Source organism: Erpetoichthys calabaricus, chromosome 10 (assembly GCF_900747795.2).
Source record: "Erpetoichthys calabaricus chromosome 10, fErpCal1.3, whole genome shotgun sequence".
Taxonomy (NCBI): Eukaryota; Metazoa; Chordata; class Cladistia; order Polypteriformes; family Polypteridae; genus Erpetoichthys; species Erpetoichthys calabaricus.
Window position 1 is genome coordinate 22005424 of NC_041403.2, and position 19564 is coordinate 22024987.

Below are 19564 nucleotides of genomic sequence, written 5' to 3' on the forward strand. Positions count from 1 at the left end.
CGCTTCCCATCAAACCTGATGGAGCTTGAGAGGTGCTGCAAAGAGGAATGGGCGAAACTGGGCAAGGATAGGTGTGCCAAGCTTGTGGCATCATATTCAACAAGACTTGAGGCTGGAATTGCTGCCAAAGGTGCATCGACAAAGTATTGAGTAAAGGCTGTGAATACTTATGTACATGGGATTTCTCAGTTTTTTATTTTTAATAAATTTGCAAAAACCTCAAGTAAACTTTTTTCATGTTGTCATTATGGGGTGTTGTGTGTAGAATTCTGAGGAAAAAAATGAATTTAATCCATTTTGGAATAAGGCTGTAACATAACAAAAGGTGGAAAAAGTGATGCGCTGTGAATACTTTCCGGATGCACTGTAAATATCCAACCCGTGCCAGTCCAGGGTTATTTTGCACCCTAGGCCAAGCTTATTAGTGTGCCAACTGCATGATCAGTAGCTAACCCATATGGCTGGGTTTTCCCACCTCTTATGATCTGCACCCTAAGCAAAAGGGGGCACCAGCCCTGGGTGCCACTTGGGTATACCACCTAGATCACTGCCAAAATAAGTTTCAAACAGCAAAGTGGGCTCACATTTCTTTGTGTGTATTTTTGCAAATTGTTACCCATGTTTTTGTTTTCTTTTTCTGGCACCCCACCCCATCCCAAAGATGTACTTGTTGGATTACTTGATGACGTTTTTCCATGTCAATGTGGCTGCATGTTCAAGCAAGACTTAAGGTTACGGTGTCTTTATTTAGTCATGTTTACACAAGAAAACATGAAATTTGCCTTCTCAGTTGCATCTAATAACAGACAGAATAAAACAAAACAGACAAATAGAAACAAGAAAGGTTAAGGTAAGGCAGTTTGATAACACACATTTAAACCAAAAAAAAGGTTACAGGATATTTATCAAAACCTTAATCATTATCTCTGATAGTTCTTATTGAAAAGTAAGACTTATTTCGGACTGACCTGTTTGTGTTCTTCATTATACCCAGTCCTGCCAGGAAAGGCTCTTTATCACCACAGAACCCTAATTAGATAGTTTTGAGAATAAATGGATAGGTGGTGTATTGCATTGAATAAAATTAAGGTTATTATTCCGAATTACACCATCTTATGATAATGTATAGAAAATTCTATAAAGTTAATGCATTTTATATGTAAATATATGTTTTAGTTTAATCAGGCCCCCTAAACTTTCTGAATTAAACGTTTTTCCCATAAAAAAGTATTGCTTGACCTGGTCCAGGCTGCGCGTTATCGGATTTGTAGCTCCTTATCTCCTTATCTTCACCAGTCCACTTGCCAGATCTTCTTCTGCACGTTACGTTCTCCTCTTGAAGTCTGCTGTCGGCAGGGCTCCTCGCTAATTACCGCCTCCTGATTGGCTGGCTGGCTGACTTGCTTCATCCAAAGGGAAGGCGCAGCTATAAGAATCTCTGCAGACACGGACACGGGCTCAAAACAGTCGAGCTCTCCAATCCGGACTCACTTTCACACCTTGGACTGGGGACTTTCTACCTGCAAGCAAAATGTGTAAAGGTCTGGCGGCGCTGCCTGCGACATGTTTAAAGAGGTAAGGAGTCGTGAGCTGCTGCTGAATTTTAAAGACTCGCTCTCTTTAACTTTGTTTCCATTTACAGGAAGATTAAAAAAAACAATCAATGGTGTTTTTAGTGTAAAATAAGAGGGATAGTCAGTGCAGTTCACTATCTCTTCCTTGTAAAGGCGCCCACAGTTTTCTCTCTGCAATTGTACAGGCTGGAAAACGAAAAAAAAATGCGGTGCTGTCTTTGTGGAAGCTTCGCAGCTTCAGTGACTATTAAGTGTAAGACGAAAGTACAGCGCGAGGGGCGACAGACAAACAGGACAGCAGCGCACGAACAGCTGGGAGCACCTGTCCCGCCGACACATGCTGTGCTGCACACTTCACCGAGTGTCATTTGAGCCCAAAACTGCTCAACCGCTGACAATTCTATTCATATTCAATAATAATAATAATAATAATAATAATTAATTAATAATAAAAGATCTAGCGGTCGATCCTTGGACTGGACACGTGTTAAGCAATGCCAGCAGTAATGAATGATTTTCAATAAAAAGCTGTACACTTTGCATGTAGATATTTCCGTTTGTATTTTTGTAACTCGATTATCCCATTCACTTCTATAAACTAGAAAAAAATTAAATAAATAAAAATATGTAACTAAATTAGAACCGTTTAATAAAGCGTTGCTGCCCAGTTCTAAAGTGTATTTTACACTGGACTGAGTTTACTCAGATAAAGGAAAAACGCACTGCAGTGCAGAGATAAACCAGGAGAATGAGTAGCGGAAGGAAACGTCCAGGGGTTTAGCTGACCAGGTAGGCTAATATCAATATGACTAGCAAATAATAATAATAATGATAATCCAGAAATATACTCTTACCGTTATATATTACCTACAGTCTTACTCCAGATAAAACTAGGCTAAAGATGGTTAGATGCGTGGATGAATGGAAAAATCTATATTAAATGGTTTAAGATGTTCTATTACTGCATCCTGTACAATTTAAAATGTAAAATGATAGTTACTTCAAGAATACAGGAAATATTGTTATGATTATAAAGAATAACTATTTTATTTTAGTACAGTGTAATATTGTAGTCATCTAGTAATAGTAGTAGGGATAATAATAATAATAAACTATATTTTTCCTATACTATGCATTGCAGTTATATATTGGTTGAGAATGAATAGATGAAATGAATTGGTTAAAATCAACACAAATATGGTGAATTTTAATTCTAAAGGCAATTGCATTTTAATATTGACCAGTGCAATATTATAACCATAATGATATGAATAATAGATATCTCCATACTGTATATCGTAGAATGTTGCTCTTAATACTAAATATAATAATATTAATATGTACTATTACTATGTAAAAATATATATATTACAATTTATGACATTACTCCCTACAATACAATATAAATATATATCATTGTATAGAATAATGCCGTAATATGTATTTTTTATTTCATTAAGTATTCTTGAAAATTTAAGTATATTATATATTAAAATCAGTGCTGTATGTTAAAAACAGAGTATGCATGTTACCAATAATTTTAGATTTTTTTCTTAGTTTTCAAAATAATTGTTAGTATACTTTGTCTTGTATTATAAACAGCACAGTATGATGTTGTAATCTTTACTTAAATGTATTATTATTATTATTATTATTATCAGATTGGCACAGTGCCATTGTTGTAGCACTGCTGCCCCTTCAGTAAGGAGACCCGTTTTCACGTCCCTGGTCCTCCCTGCATTGAGTATGCATGTTCTCCCCATGTCTGCATGGGTTTCTTCTGAGTACTCTGGTTTCCTCATACTGGCCAAAGACAGGCGGGTTAGGGTTAATTGGGTTAATTGGCTAAGTTGAGCCCAGTGAGTGTTTGGTGTTTGTGTGTGTTCATCCTGAAATGAACTGGTTCAGAGTTTGTCCCTGCCTTGTAACCTTTGCCAGCTCGGATAGGCTCCAGTGCCCCACACGACCCTAGTCTGCATTAGGTGGGTTAGAAAATGATCTGACATTATTATTATCATCGCTACTCATAATGATAATAATAATAACAATAATAAAAAAAATTGTGTACTTCATGGGAATAGTTACATTTTTATCCTACCTAGTAGCAGGTTCAGAAGAATAGTTTCTTTAGTTATAGATAGCCAAATAAATGAGAGTGTTTGTGTGTGTGTGCGTTTGTGTGGGTGTATATGTGTGTGTGTATATATATATGTGTGTGTGTGTATATATACAATATGTACATATGTATATATGTGATACAGTACCTACCAAATAATAGAATGAGTGCACAACATGTGTTTCGCCCTAATTGGAGCTCATCAGGTTTACGCACGTTTGCTTCCCCTTATGGGGACGAACCTCGGATAATGGTGTGAAGTCTCTGACATTGTGCCACATATGTGTGTATGTATATACAGGGTGAGTCAAAATTTTGTTAACATTTGAATGACGGGAACAATTTATTCACAAAACATATTTCATGTGTGCAAGATGATTTACAGGAATGTCTCAACCTGTTCACCATTGTGTTCAACACATAAACCATATGTGGCACATAAATTGTTCACAAAAATTGGATAGAAGTATATACATAGCAGTACCATTAGTGTATATATGAGAGCAGCAACATATATATATATATATATATATATATATTATTGCGGTGGGTTGGCGGCCTGCCCGGGGTTTGTTTCCTGCCTTGCACCCTGTGTTGGCTGGGATTGGCTGCAGCAGACCCCCGTGACCCTGTAGTTAGGATATAGCGGGTTGGATAATGGATATATAAATATATATATATATATATATATATATATAAATATAATATAGAGAGACAGAGATAGAGTGTGTATGCGCATACACTTAATATTAATAATCTTCTTCTTTTGGCTGCTTCTGTTAGGGGTTGCCACAGCGGATCATCTTGTTCCATACACTTAATATTAACAATGTAATGCACTATTTCATAATGTAATGTTTATCTTTTGATTTCAGTGCCAAGGATATGAAACATCGTTTTGGCTTCCTTCTACAGAAATCAGACTCTCTTAGTGACCATACCAACAGTGCCCATAAGAAAGACAAATCAGTGGCATCCAAGCAGTAAGTGTGTGATACTGTTAACTGTATATGAGGTTGTGTGTCTGTGTGTTTCTATTAAGGGCAGGCGTGCTTCGAATCCTGCACGTGAATCTTTTGTGCGTGGAGTTTGCTTGTTCTTCCTCCCACACATCCCAGAAGGCATCACGTTAGGTTCACTGGTCTGTCTGAATGGGCTCTGTGTGTGTGTGTGTGTGTGTGTGTGTGTGTGTGTGTGTGTGTGTGTGTGTGTGTGTGTGTGTGTGTGTGCGTGCGCGTGCGTGCGTGTGTGTTGCTTGTGTGTGCGTGTGTGTGTGTGTGATTGAACTTTCCAGGGCTTTTTCCTGCCAGGAGCCCATTGATTTTGAGGATGGGCTGTGGCCCTCCGTGACCTTGAGGTGGATGAAGCAGCGTTCAAAACGTTCTGTCATGTCATCTGTATATATTCATAAGTGCCATACAGTTAACTTTTGCAGATAAATCCTAATAATAAACAAATTGCTTGCATATGTGTCTTTATAAATAGATATGAGACCTGTACCTTCCACAGAAGCGTTTAGGTGTTTTTGTTGCAGCACATGTTCCTGACCCCTTGAAGACGTTGTATTGTAGACCTTTCAAATCACAATGGACTGGATATGTCAGGCTGACTTCATTACCTTTTATTGATTTAAGGATTAACTGTTATGAAAGAGTGCTGATTGACAGAAGGTGTAAAGCCACTGGCCCCGTAAAAAGTGCACAAGCTGTACAATGAAGCAGATGACCTCGGTGATAATTTAATTTTCCACTTTCAATGTAAATGTAAAAATCTCTGCTGCCTAAATGTCCTCCACCGGCTGCTGATTTCTGGTGACGTTGCCGTCTTACGCAGTGCATTATCAAACGTTCTGTGGCCAAGCCCTGATCAAAATCCGCCATTTCCCTTTCCTCTAGGACACTGCACAGTCCTGTGATGGTTAATGTTTTATAAATTCTACCTCAAGTTCCCCAAAATAGCTTTATGCGTCAAAATGCAGTCTATTAATTATTCACAAGGCAGACACATTCCTGCATGACCCAAGTCTAAGCCGTTAGGCTGGAGCTTCCAGACTTTGGGAAGGGACGAGTTTTTTTTGGTGTGCTGATGATGTAGTAACACAAATCTGCTTTTACTCGTGTTTAGGTCAAATATTTTGTTTAAAGGAGAGATGTTGCTTCTCTTTTCTGTTAAATCCCTGAGGGGAAATTGTTTTTCTGCATGACCTTTGGACATCAGAGCACAAGGTCAGCAATTTTTAAGCTAAGGGCGCAATAGATCCCTTCTGCCAGTAATGGGATTTGAACTGACAGCCTTTCAGATACCCGTGCAAATATTTAGCCTCCATGCCATCACTCCATTTGCTAGCCGTACTGTGAATGAGTGACGTGATGCCCAATTGTGTATGTGTATAAACCTTTCAGAATGTCCCACTGTATACCATTTGAACATCCCCTTACTTTTTTTTGTCTTTAGGGTTAGTGTCACCGAGGCTAAGAAATGGGGACAGTCCTTGGAGCATTTGATCAGTAATGAAGGTGAGTGCTTCCCTTTAAATTGGCCATTCTGGATGCCTGGCATTCATTTGGTGTCCCAGCCAGGGCACATTTTTCTATTGCATTCACGTTCGGGTGACATTAGAGTGATACCCGAGCAGATCCAAGTGGTGGAATGAATGAATGAATAGATGGATGGATTGTGACAGCTGGAAACAGATGTCAAAGTGGACACTTCCCTTAGGTCAGCAATGTGTTTTAAGAATTAAATCCCCCGGAAGTGTGACAAGCTGGGAATGGACAGAATAAATAAAGAATTCACTAAAGAACTGACTGAACATTGATTGAGTTGGGTTAGTTTAGTCCAGTGGTCTCAAACTCTGGTCCAGGAGGGCCGCAGTGGCTGCAGGTTTTCATTCCAAACCCTTTTCTTAATTAATGACCTGTTTTTGCTAGGTCCCCTTTGTTCCCCTGAATTTCTTCGTCGTTCCCCTGAATGCCTTCATTTCTTTCCTTCAATGGCACCCAAACAGAAATGAAATGTAAAGTGAGAAGACCAACTAAGTCAGGGCCTCTAACTCCAACCAGTTGCTTAATTATGATTCTTGTTGTTAATTAAACTCATTCTTTATTTCCATGGCTTGTTGCTGCTCTCATTGTGCAATAGCAGACATTTCCGAAATTGTTGATTTTTCTCTTTTCTAAGAGCACTTGGGGGCCTGAGCAGATCAACATTCCTGAGACCTTCATCCTTCTTTATTTTCAGATATTGTATGATGGGCACAGTTTGCTGGTTATGTTTTTGGCTCATTTTGTATCTCATTATTGTTTGGCTGCTAATTAAGGAAAAAGAAACAATTAAGAGGTCTGAATCTTCAAGAGCAAGTCAAATACAAGTAATTTAAATGAAGTTCATTAGCAGCAAAAACAGGTCACTAATTAAGAAAAGGATTAGAATTAAAACCTGCAGCCACTGTGGCCTTCCATGGCTGGAGTTTGAGAACCCGGCATTAGAACAATTGGGACGAGAACAGGCCATTCAGCCCAGCAAAGCTCACCAGGCCTGTCCACTTCATTCTTCTAAAATTCTTCTGTAGTAGACAGAGTGGCAATACCTGATTCAGTTAGCTAGAAAGATAGATGGGAACATTAACAAATAATTTAGGCACAGCTCATAAAATTACACATCCGTATTTTAAACTTTAGCTAAGATTGACAAAGAAGGATGAAAATCCTGTGCTCTGATGAACGACTTCTTAATTCTGATGTCATATTGTCCATCTTGGCTAATTTCAAATGAACACAGACTCGTTCTAGGAGAGTACCTATCAAAGTGATGAAAGGCCTTAGTGGGAGAGAGGAAAATAAAAAAAGAAAAGTATTTATAGAGAGCTACAATGAGGGTCGCTTTTATGTTCGGACACACTTTGGAATTTCAAAGAGGTTTTATGTTTCTTCAGATGATATACTGCCGCACTGTCAGCTGCCTCTCAAGCTGTCCATTCACATAGCAAAAGGGATGCCCTTTAGGTTTCTTATGCTAGAACTGTGTACAGTTTCAGTCAAAATTCACAGTAAGCCTAATATGCTAAGAAGAAATATTATCATCAATAAGTGCTGCAACTGCTGATATGAAATAGTTAAGTAATTTGCCAGTGTTTTATTTTCATACTCAACAGATTACGGTATGGGTGATGAGCAAAAATATCATAGCAGTACATCTATTCATCTGTAAATTAACTACATACTGCTTTTCATTCAACAACAACACCAATATTTATTTCTATAGCACGCTTTCATGCAGACAAATATAGCGCAAAGTGCTTTATGAAATGAAATAAACGGAAGTTAATATAAAACATAAACTAACAAGATTAGGCAATAATGTTACACAGTGTGTAACAAAGAAAGGTAAGGTTGAATGGCCAGGAGGGAAAAAAAATATTAAAGTCCTATCTATTAATTAATTATGTAGTCTTTCATTACTATCAATTAATTACATGGTGTCTTTTTCTATTTAATAATAATGTCACTGACATCGGGTTTATATAGTGCCTTATGTACAGTATCTATCCTTTATTTATCTGTAATATATATATATATATATATATATATATATATATATATATATATATATACCTGATGAGCCCAGAATTAGGGCTAAACACGTGCCGCATACTCCTTGCATTATTTGACAGTAAAACTATTTTCAACCATTCTATGATCTGCTTCTTGCAACTGAAAGAGGGCACTGTGGCGGATGTTAGCCGACTTGCTGACCAACCACAAGCGTTACCTGGTAGGTAACCACCCATACAATCAGATTGTGATTCAGACTACGAATGCCATGAATATATATGGATGGATATGTAAATATGGGTGGCACAGTGGTAGCGCTGCTGCCTCACAGTTAGGAGACCTGGGTTTGCTTCCCGCATCCTCCCTGCGTGGAGTTTGCATGTTCTCCCCGTATCTGCGTGGGTTTCCTCCCACAGTCCAAAGACATGCAGGTTAGGTGGATTGGCGATTCTAAATTGGCCTTGGTGTGTGCTTGGTGTGTTTGTGTGTGTCAGGCAGTGGGTTGACACCCTGCCCGGGATTGGTTCCTGCTTTGTGCCCTGTGTTGACTGAGATTGGCTCCAGCAGACCCCCGTGACCCTGTGTTTGGATTCTGCAGGTTGGAAAATGGATGGATATATATATATATATATATATATATATATATATATAAAATCCTCTGTCTGTCTGTCCACTTTTCACAAGAGAACTACAGATTTAGATTGGGTTTTTTGCTTTAATTTGTTTGAACATTCCGGTTGATTTTGAGACTTCTGTCATCATGCTAAGAATCATACTTCGCTTGCAGGAACAAAATATTTGCACTAATCTGAGACAGAGACTGCAGGCCGAGGGGAGGGGGAAGGAAGATAGATATAAAAGACATTTTATAATTAATAAAAAACATAAATAGATATAAAAGAAAGCATTAATTAATTCATAGATAGATAGTGCTTTTAAGTACAGTATCTCTGTCTCTCTCTGTCTTATCACACTCTGTTAATTACATATTTCTTTTTTTATCTTTTTGTTAATTATTTAGTCTTTCATATCTTTTATTTAGTGCCTTATCTATCTGTCTATCTATCGTGAGAGCTAGGGGGCGCCAGTGAGCCACATACACAAACACACAAGAAAGTCCTGGGTTCAAATAAAGGCCGTGTTTATTACTTGTAAAAACAAGTTTCTTCTTCCTTTCTCCTATTCTCCTCTCTCTAACCACCACTGCACTGCTCTCTTCCATTAGAGTGTTGCCTTCCTTCCCCCCAGCTCCGATTTGCCTGGACAAGACAGTGTGGTCCTTTTTTATTGAGGACCAGGGAGTACTTCCGGTGTCAGGGCTTCACCCATTGGAAGCACTTCCAGGTCATATCAAAGTTCCAAATAGTAGAGAGTGCATCTCCCTGCAATGCTCTCTTGCAGCACCCCTGGGCCCCAGCAGGGCTGAGTTACCAGACTACAATTCCCAGCATTCCCTGCTGGTGTCTGAAAAGACACTGATATCTACAGCTGCTTTTATCTTGGCAGATAAAACGGCCTCCAGAGACAGTCATTTCCTGTCTTTCCCTTGAAAGGTACCATAGGCAAAACCGGTCGGGACGCCTGTCCATCCACCTGGGGCCTCCCGTTCACATGAGGAACCTTCCTGTCTCTCAGTTGGGACGCCTGTCCATCTGGTGGGGGCTTCCCGTCTGGGTAAGGATTCTTCTCCTTTTTTAGTCAGGATGACCGTCTGTACCGTATGCTAGTCTATCTATCTATCTATCTATCTATCTATCTATCTATCTATCTATCTATCTATCTATCTATCTATCTATCTATCTATCTATCTATCTATCTATCTATCTATCTATCTATCTATCTATCTATCGTCATTAACATTTATTTTATGAATGTCACAATGATGTTCAGTATTTATTTGTGTGTGTGTATGTATGTATGTATGTGTGTATATATATATATATATATATATATATATATGAGAGAGAGAGAGAGAGAGACACAGTTTTTTTTTTTTTTTTTTTTTTTTTTAATAATTGACATTTTTTGATGTGGTCTGCTCATCTGTCAGTATAGTATCACCCTAGCTGTATCCCTCCATCCATCCATCCATCCTCCCACACACCCTCTTTCTGTCGTCCCACACTTTTGTTTAATCTAAGTCTGCTTATTCATTGGAGGACTTCATTTAACCATTGAAGCGGTCGTGTCGAATTTCAGAGTGAAGCCCACTGGCCCTGTGACAGCGATTGAGAGTTTCTCAGGCCCCTGATGAGACGTACGTGTCCTCAGTCATCCTTGGGTGGCCCCAGAAGGATCTGATTGTTTATTCTGGCACTTTTTAAGCATACAGGACTGGTCGTGATGTTGTGAAGGGACACTGACCTTCTGAGAAGCATGCAGAGCTTGACCTTTGCATTTCTTTACCCTTGAGCTAACTGCTTGCCTGTCTGTGTATTCTACTGTAGTCATAACGACGCATTTCAAATCAGCTGTATTAGACTTTCTTCGTTTTTTTTGTTTTCCATGAAATTTGTAATAAGCCATAAAAATACACATTCTTTAAGTTTTATTGAAGTTTTGCTTTTCTCGGTGGAGTTTCTGTTTTACTGAATCCTTACATTTTCTCTTTTACTAGATGGCGTGGCAGCTTTTAATGCTTTCCTGAAATCAGAATTCAGCGAAGAAAATATTGAGTTCTGGGTGGCTTGTGAGGAATACAAGAAAATCACCTCACCTGCAAAAATGATAACCAAGGCCAAAAAAATTTATGAACAGTTTGTAGCCGTTCAGTCTCCAAAAGAGGTGAGTGCATTTAAAGTGACCTTCTCAAATCCACTTCATCTAAGTCAAGGTTTGCTGGGGGCCCAAATTCGTCACAGATGGAGGGCTCCCATTGGCACAATTTTGAATTGTCTGTTAACCCACACAGACAGGGCAGTACATTCAAAGTGCACACTGGGAGTGCCCAGGCCAGGACACTGCAACACTAACCAGTGTGGTAGCCCCCTGCTATTGGGGTTAAGTATATATAAGTGGTTAAAAAACGGTCAAAAGATTGAAGTCCATCTGAAAATAATGTGTTTAAACTTCCTTTTATTATTATTATTATTACTTATTTAGTTGACACACCAGACACCTGCTAGAACAGACAGAGGCTCAAGTCCCAGCGCCAGCTGTGGGAAACACTTTTCCTTCGTTTCTCACCTTTGTAGAGCAGTCCAATAAGCACCAAAACGAGCACACAACACTTTGTCTTCTCTCTTTTCTGCCTCCACTCCGTCCCTCAAGCTTCATCCTTTTCCTCCCCAGGTGGAGTGAGGCGGCTCCTTTTATAGAGTGCCCCAGGTGTCCCATGATCTCCTTCCTGACATGGAGTCCTGCAGAGAGGAGGGCTCAGCTGTTCCCCGTGTGCCCCACTTGTGGTGGCCGTGGTCCCCAGCAGGGTTCCAAATCAGTGTCACCATAACAATCTCCAGGGGGGGGGCGAGTAAGAACCTCAGCTGTCTGTTATAACTGCGGTGGTCCTCTGATGTCTATCTATTGTTTCCTTTACCCTTCAGCAGCCCGTTCCGTCTTAAATTAAAAATACAGTTAATGCACAGACGTAACCACACAGACGTAATGGAGCTAATGACGAAAGTCGATGCGATTTCATTGCAGGTTAATCTTGACTCGTCTACCCGAGAGGAGACCAGCAGAAACATCCAAGAACCAACCAGCTCCTGCTTCGATGAGGCCCAGAGACGCATCTTCCTACTTATGGAGAAAGACTCTTATCGGAGGTTCCTGAAATGTAAGCTCTATCAAGACATGATTCAAGAGCCAGGGTGCAACAGCGGCAGCTGTGGTGCACAAAAGAATGGAAAACAGTACAACTCGGACATCGGGCCATTGCTTCCTCTGTGTGCTTAAAACTACTGGCTTAATGCACTCCATCTGTGTGTGCGTCAGTGCATTGTGTGTGCATATATAGATACATATACACGTGTGTGTGTGTGTGTGTGTGTGCGTGTGCATATATACAGTATGTATATGTACAGTATATGCATGTTGAAGCCAAGTGTCTATCTGTGCTTACTTGAAAATAGGGTGTCCGAGCTGATTGTGTAATGTGAACAATTTAAGAGATTAAAAAATGAACGCAAAGAAAGTATTTAAAATTTGAAAAGAATCTGTAGAATTAAAATAATCGGCAAAGAAAAGCATAGCTCTCCTTTTAGGTTATCAGCTCAGAAACTCTATTTAATTTCTTTGACTGTACAAAAAACTAAAAATATGTAAAACGAAATCCTCATGTTGCTGGATGTCCGGGCTTTGTTAATTTCTTTTTTTTTTTTTTTCTTGTATTTATTGGAAGTGATAAGGAGATCCAGCAATGACAGCATCCCATTATGGGAAAAAAAAGCTTAACGAGATATGTAGCAGCGAGCAAGATGGCCAGACAAGGCTGACAATGTGCAATGAGATATGAAATTGTGTGTCCTTCTACAAAGCCTGATGGCAAACTTATGTCTTTTGTTCAATATCGATAGGAATTCAAATGTCTGTTACACCTGTACACCGATACAAAGGCATAGGGCAGCCATATGCACATTCATGCATTCATACGCACATGTATTTACATACAAACATATAGCTACAGACTGGAAGAACGTTAATCTGTCTACATGCACTTACACATATCTAAGCATAAATACATGTAGAGTGTGCATACATACAGCACGCATGCACACACCGGTTCCTCCCTTGACCAATTCAAGGCTACGGCGGACAGATCTTATCCAGGTACGAGTCGGGAACCAACTCTCGATAGGCAGGCAGGCAGGCAGACAGTGTGGTGTGGTGTGATGGTCCTCAAATATTGAGGTTGTGACTTCAGATCCCACTTCTGACACCATGTGACCATGAGCAAGACGAATAATCGAAAAAACGAGAAATCTAAGCAACTGTCAGTCAGCCAAACAAGAATGCATAAGTGTGTGCAGTACATACTTGCATATATGCTTAAGTATATTCATGTGTATATTTTCAACTCCTGTAACTTCATGTGTACAAACATATAAAGATAGATGCATGCATTTGCACATAAGTATGTAGAGTTCATAAATAAGTGTAGATACTCGTACATAAATGTATACACATAAAAATAACTGCAGTCGTAAATAAATGCATGCATACACATACTAGTATGTACTTACATGCCTATAGTGTGCATGCATACCTGACGTACCTTACATACACTGTGTATAAGTATACAGACATACTGTATATGTACACATTACAAGGAGTACAGGAGTGCACCAGGCAGCCCCTCTGACGTGTGTACCACCTCCCAGTTCCTCCATCCTGCTGCTTTCTCTTACAATATGCATCCCTATCATGGCAAGCTGAATTAACATTTAGAGATGTCTCAAAATTAATTTTAAGATATGTGGAAATGCATTTTAGATACTGTATCTCAAATTGAATTGCAGAGATCTATTTTAAGATATCTAAAAAAGATTGTATATCTCAAATAATGCATTTCAAGATATCTTAAATGCAATTCGAGATATCTTAAAATAACTTCCTGTGCATTTCGAGATATCTCAAACATCCATCCATCCATCCATTTTCCAACCTGCTGAACCCGAACACAGGGTCACGGGGGGTCTGCTGGAGCCAATCCCAGCCAACACAGGGCACAAGGCAGGACCCAATCTCGGGCAGGGTGCCAACCCACCGCAGGACACACACAAACACATTCACACACCAAGCACACACTAGGGCCAATTTAGAATTGCCAGTCCACCTAACCTGCATGTCTTTGGACTGTGGGAGGAAACCGGAGCGCCCATATCTCAAACACTTCCTCTAAAATTTCCTATTTCTTTCAATGAGACTTTCTGTCTATTTTAAGATATCTTAAAATGTATTTGAGAAAATCTAAAATGCACAGGAAGTCATGTTGAGATATCTGAAAATGAATTCGAGATATCTGAAAATGAGTGGGAAGTTATTTTAGGATATCTCGAAATATAATTAAGATATCTTAAAAAGCATTTAAGATAACTTAAAATTCACTGTTGTTTGAGATATCTAAAATACATTTTTAGATATGTAATATTCATTTCATGATATCTTAAAATGGGTTTCTGCTCCATTTCTGATATCTTACAACTTGAAATATTTAGAAATACATTGTATTTCAAGATATCTAAAGTACATTTTAAGATCTTTAAAAAGACACTTAATTATTTCAATATATCTCAAAAGCAATACAATTTAGTTTTGTATAGCCCAAAATCACAATACAATTTAAGATATCCCAAATACATTTTCAGATATCTCAAAATCACTTCCTGCTCATTTCAAGATATCTCAAATACATTTTTAAGATTTCTTATAATAAACAGGAAGTCCCATTGAAAGAATAGGCATTTTTACAGGAAACGGTTTTGAGATATCTTGAAATGCATTTGAGAGACCTTTAAAATGCACGATAGGTCAATTTAAGATATCTGAAAATTCATTTGAAGATCACTCGAAGGGCAGGCACGGTTATTTGGAGATATTTGAAAATGTCTTTGAGATGTCTTGAAATCCATTTGGGATATCTCAAAATGTATTGCAGATATCTTAAAATGTAAAGGAAATTATTTTAAAATCTCTCAAAGCAAGTTTCAGATATCTTAAAAAGTAAATTACATTTTAAGATATCTGAAATTCATTTTGAGATATCTCTAAATGTTAATTTGGCTTGCCATTACCCCTATATACCTTCATGCGCAGGTATCTATTAGCATGTGAACATTTGAAGTTTTGTATGTTTACAGATTCCTCTCTGATTTTTTTTTTTGCTAAATTTTTCCAATTTCGGATTCTTATTCTTTCATCAGCTTTTTCGAAAAATAATTGTGTTTTCTTTCAAAGGCAATTGATCTTTTTTTAAAAATGTATTGGAAAAGCTCCCCGATTTCAAACGTCCCCAGTGTGTTGATCTTTGTGCTGACTTTCTCCTAAATTACTGCTGTCAGCTTAGTAGCAAACAGCACCCCCCACCACACACACACACACATACGCACACGTGAATACACACATGAACACACACACACAACACTTACCACATGTAGTAACCGACATAAAATGGTCTGCCTTGGTGTTGTAGAAGGCTTTGCTGAAACTGTCATTTACAATGATTTTATGTGTCCATGTCATTTTTTGTTTTACTTTGTGCTGAATTTATGGTATTGCACATATCTTATTTTTATATTTTCATAAAATATGATTTTGTAGTAAAGTTGCACTGTTTCTATTCGTGGATTTTTCCCATTTTCTTTATCCGGTGATGATGTGTTGTCTAAGGGTGCCTTCCATTATCTCAGTGGACTTGTATGTTAAGAAAATGTGGCCCATCTGGGCAATTCCCTGAGGCTCTCTGCATAGAAAGTGGGGATTCACCAATAGGACTTGTCGGAATGGAGGTGGGTGTGTCAGCGCTAGCCAATGAGATTTATGATGCTCAGCATCTCCTTTTCGTCTTTTCTCGTATCAGGCATGGAGCCGATTAGTCGACAAATATCCCACTGCTGTTCTGCTGCACAGTGAGCTCTCTTGTTAGTCGGGCCAAATTCCTTTTTAGTTCTGAATTATTCTGTTATTTCGTGACCACAATTCTGAGCACTCAGGACTTCTTCCTACACTCCACACTGCATGCTATCCCACAAAGTGATGTTGGGACTTTCTAGATAGAGCAGCTTCCTGCCGACAGGCTGTGTGCGATATGCGTCACCATTGATGTAAAAGCCTCTTTGTTTGCCTTAATTGAAATGCCATTTTTTTTTATCATGACAAGAGTTTAAATAAAGCTGCCTTTTACTGGCCTTCATGACTCTCTCAGGGACCTTTTGTGTTTCTTCATTGTAACGCACATAACTACCTTGCAGTGCCATTCACACACACACACTTATCTGCTTGGAAAGTTTTACTGTGGCGCATGGCCCTAAATACACAAGATAATTAATTGAATAAAGGGAAGGCAAATTTGATTTGGGGGCAAAATGAAAAAAAAAGAGCTACCAGAGGGTCCATTTTGTTGTATTCAAACAGTCTTTTTTGTTTTTTTTCTTTTAATGTTCCTTCCCTGTGCTCAATGCAGCCAGGATGTGATGGATGAGTTTGTCGGTTTGTCTGTCCATAAGTGCAGTGACAAGTCAAACGTTTTACATGCAATTTCCAGATATGGGTGGTCTTTATGTCCTCCCTGTGGGTGTTTGTCCAGTTTCTTCCCACATCCCAGTCAAATAAGTTTAACTGGAAACTCTAAATTGGTGTGTATGGATTTGCAGAATAGGCTCAAGCTCCCTGTGACCCTGAACTGGATCAAGCAGGTTTGAGAATGTTATTCTGTGACAGGGATTCTTCAAAAACTGATTATAAGTCAGTACTCCATTAACATCGGGGAGGCCGGGCATGGCTTCTTGGTGCTATATTTATGATATAGTGCCTTTCACTATAAGCTCTGTAATACAATACGATACAATACAATTTATTTTTGTATAGCCCAAAATCACACAAGAAGTGCCACAATGGGCTTTAACGGGCCCTGCCTCTTGACAGCCCCCCAGTCTTGAGTCTCTAAGAAGACAAGGAAAAACTCCCAAAGAAACCCTTGTAGGGAAAAAATGGATGAAACCTCGGGAAAGGCAGTTCAAGTAATCCTCAATACAGTATAAAAATAAAAATGTTACAAGTACGGAGCAGAATTTAGCAGTAGATGATATCACATAATAGGATTTGGATTTGTTCAGAGTCCTGGAGACCTCAGCCATCAAGCCGTCTCCCCCTATTGGCCATTCCACAGCTGAGTCAGTGCTGGGCCAGCCAATCCAATGAAAGGACCTCTCTATCCCACAATTCCTGCAATCCTCCATCAGAGATGACTTTACTTTAGGCAGGCCAAACAACTTGGCAGTAGGGTTAGGGTTAGGGTTTGAGTAGCGAGAAGAGAAACAGAATAGGTGAGGGTTAGTAATAAATTTTAACTATCATGTTACTTGTGTTTTAGTGCTAATGACTAACAACAGAGACACAGTCTGTACAGTTAATCATCAGCTCTAGTCAGGGTATGCTAAACTGAAGTAGTGAGTCTTCAGCTAGGATTTGAAAACTGAGACCAAAGGGTCATCTCTAATAGTGGCAGGCAGGCAGACCATTCCACAGTTTAGGGGCCCTGTAACTAAAAGCTCGACCTCCCATTGTTATTTTATTAATCCTTAGAATCATAAGCAGACCGGCATCTTGAGATCTTAATGTATGTTCTGGTTTGTAAGTCATGATAAGTTCAGACAAGTAAGCCGGACCTTAGTCATTTAAGGCTTTATATGTTAAAAGGAGGATTTTGAAATTTGCCCTAAACTTAACCGGGAGCCAGTGTAAGGATTTAAGAGTTCTGTTTTCGTATTTTCTTGTTCTTGTAATAATCCTTGCAGCAGCATTTTGGATTAACTGGAGGCTGTATAAAGAATAGTTTGAACATCCAGTGAACACAGCATTGCAGTAGTCAATCCTACTAGAAATAAATGCATGAATTAATTTCTCAGAATCCTGTTTATTTAGCTCTGTAAGACGCTAGAGGTCGCTTGTCACCCCTTTCAACCCAACAGACAGACACACTGAACAAAGGGTAAAATCACCAAGAAGGATATTTAATTATTTACTTCTTGTTTTCAGTGCCTCCAAACACCTCTGCCACCATACACAGGCAATTCAATAACAATAATATTAATAATAATCACAATAATTTCTCCTCCACTCCTCCCAGCAAGCTCTGTCCTACTACCTCCCAACTCCAGTTCACTTGCTGGGTCTCCAACAGTCCTTTATGTAGTGCTTGACCCGGAAATGCTTCTGTTCTTCCACTGACTCACGTGACTTGTTAGCACTTCCGGGTCAGATGGAGAATTGGAAGTACTTTGGGACTCCCGTCCTCGTGACCTTGGAGTACTTCCGGGCTATAAATATGGCATGAGTCCTTCTGTTCCTTTACAGCTCCCCCTGGCGGGACCCACGTCACCCAACATGGCTGTGCAACTGAACTCCAAGTCCCAGGATGTCCTGTGGGAATCCAGGACACTGCCAGATCCCAGGGGAGCTGCCATGTAGCGTTTTGGTGGAGGCAGTATCCTGAAAAAGCTGCCTTTCCCCATCCTTCCATCACAGGGGCATCCCAGGTGGGATGAGCAGCCGGCTGTCCACCACAGCTCTTTTAATCATAATGGATGAAGAAGCTGTAAATAGATGCTCAAACCTGCACCTCCTCACTGTGTTCTCAACCCCTCATCCCCGCAATCCCTCATCTCAGCCCCAATAGTGTCAGATGGTCCTCTGTTCACCCTCAGTATAGTCACCCATGAAATTTTATTACAGTGCCCTCCATAATGTATGGGACAAAGACACATCTTTCCTTGATTTACCCCTCAGGTCCACAGTTTAAGTTACACATCAAACAATTCAGACAAAGTACACATTGCAAACTTTCATTTAAGGGTCTGTGTATACATTTCATTCACACCATACATGGTCCCCCATTTCAGGGCACCATAATGTCATGGGCAATTGGCATCCCAGGTGGGTTTCATTACTTCATAAGATACCATGGCTTGCTTCTAACCAATTTGATTCTGTAGTTGCCATTGATCAACATGAGGGCAAGACCCATGACAATGAACGTCAAAGAAGCCATTATGATGCTGAAAAACAACAATAAAACCAATCAAGACATTAGTCAAACCTTAGGATGACCAAAATCAACTGTCTGGAATATCATGAAGAAGAAAGAACACACTGGGGGGCTTAGTAATCACTAAGGGACTGGTTGTCCAAGGGAGACCTCCACTGCTGAGGACTGAAGAATACATCAGTAACAAGCAGGTTAAGTTTGTAGATGACACCAAGCCAGGTGGATTGGCAGATAATTGAGAATCTGTTGACAGAGAGACTTGGACAGCAGACAGGCTTGGGCATATTTGTGGGAGATTACGTTTAATGTTAGTAAATGTAAAAAATTACACGTAGGAAGAAAAATTGTGAGGTTTGAATACACAATGGAGGGTCTGAAAATTGAAGGATTTAGGAAGGATTTAGGAGTCGTAGTGGACTCAGCACCATCAACTGCCAGACAGTGTTCAGAAGCCATTAAGAAGGCTAACAGAATGTCAGGTTATATAGCACTTTGATGTGTGGAGGACAAGTCACAGGAGGTTCTGCTCAATCTTTGTAACTCACTGGTGAGGCCTCATCTGCAGTACTGGGTGCAGTTTTATGGTCTCCAGGCTACAAAAATGACATAGCAGCACTAG

The 19564-nt window shown here is 39.5% G+C and overlaps 1 protein-coding gene across 1 annotated transcript; it reads left to right on the forward strand.

Moving 5' to 3' along the window:
* The first annotated feature begins 1434 nt into the window (after nt 1-1434).
* On the forward strand, nt 1435-16100 carry rgs4 (regulator of G protein signaling 4). The gene is made up of 5 exons (XM_028811003.2): nt 1435-1575; nt 4566-4673; nt 6145-6206; nt 10861-11027; nt 11886-16100. Exons 1-5 carry the CDS (start codon nt 1532-1534, stop codon nt 12135-12137), a joined length of 633 nt encoding a protein of 210 aa, XP_028666836.1. The 5' UTR covers nt 1435-1531; the 3' UTR covers nt 12138-16100.
* The last annotated feature ends 3464 nt before the right edge of the window (nt 16101-19564 follow it).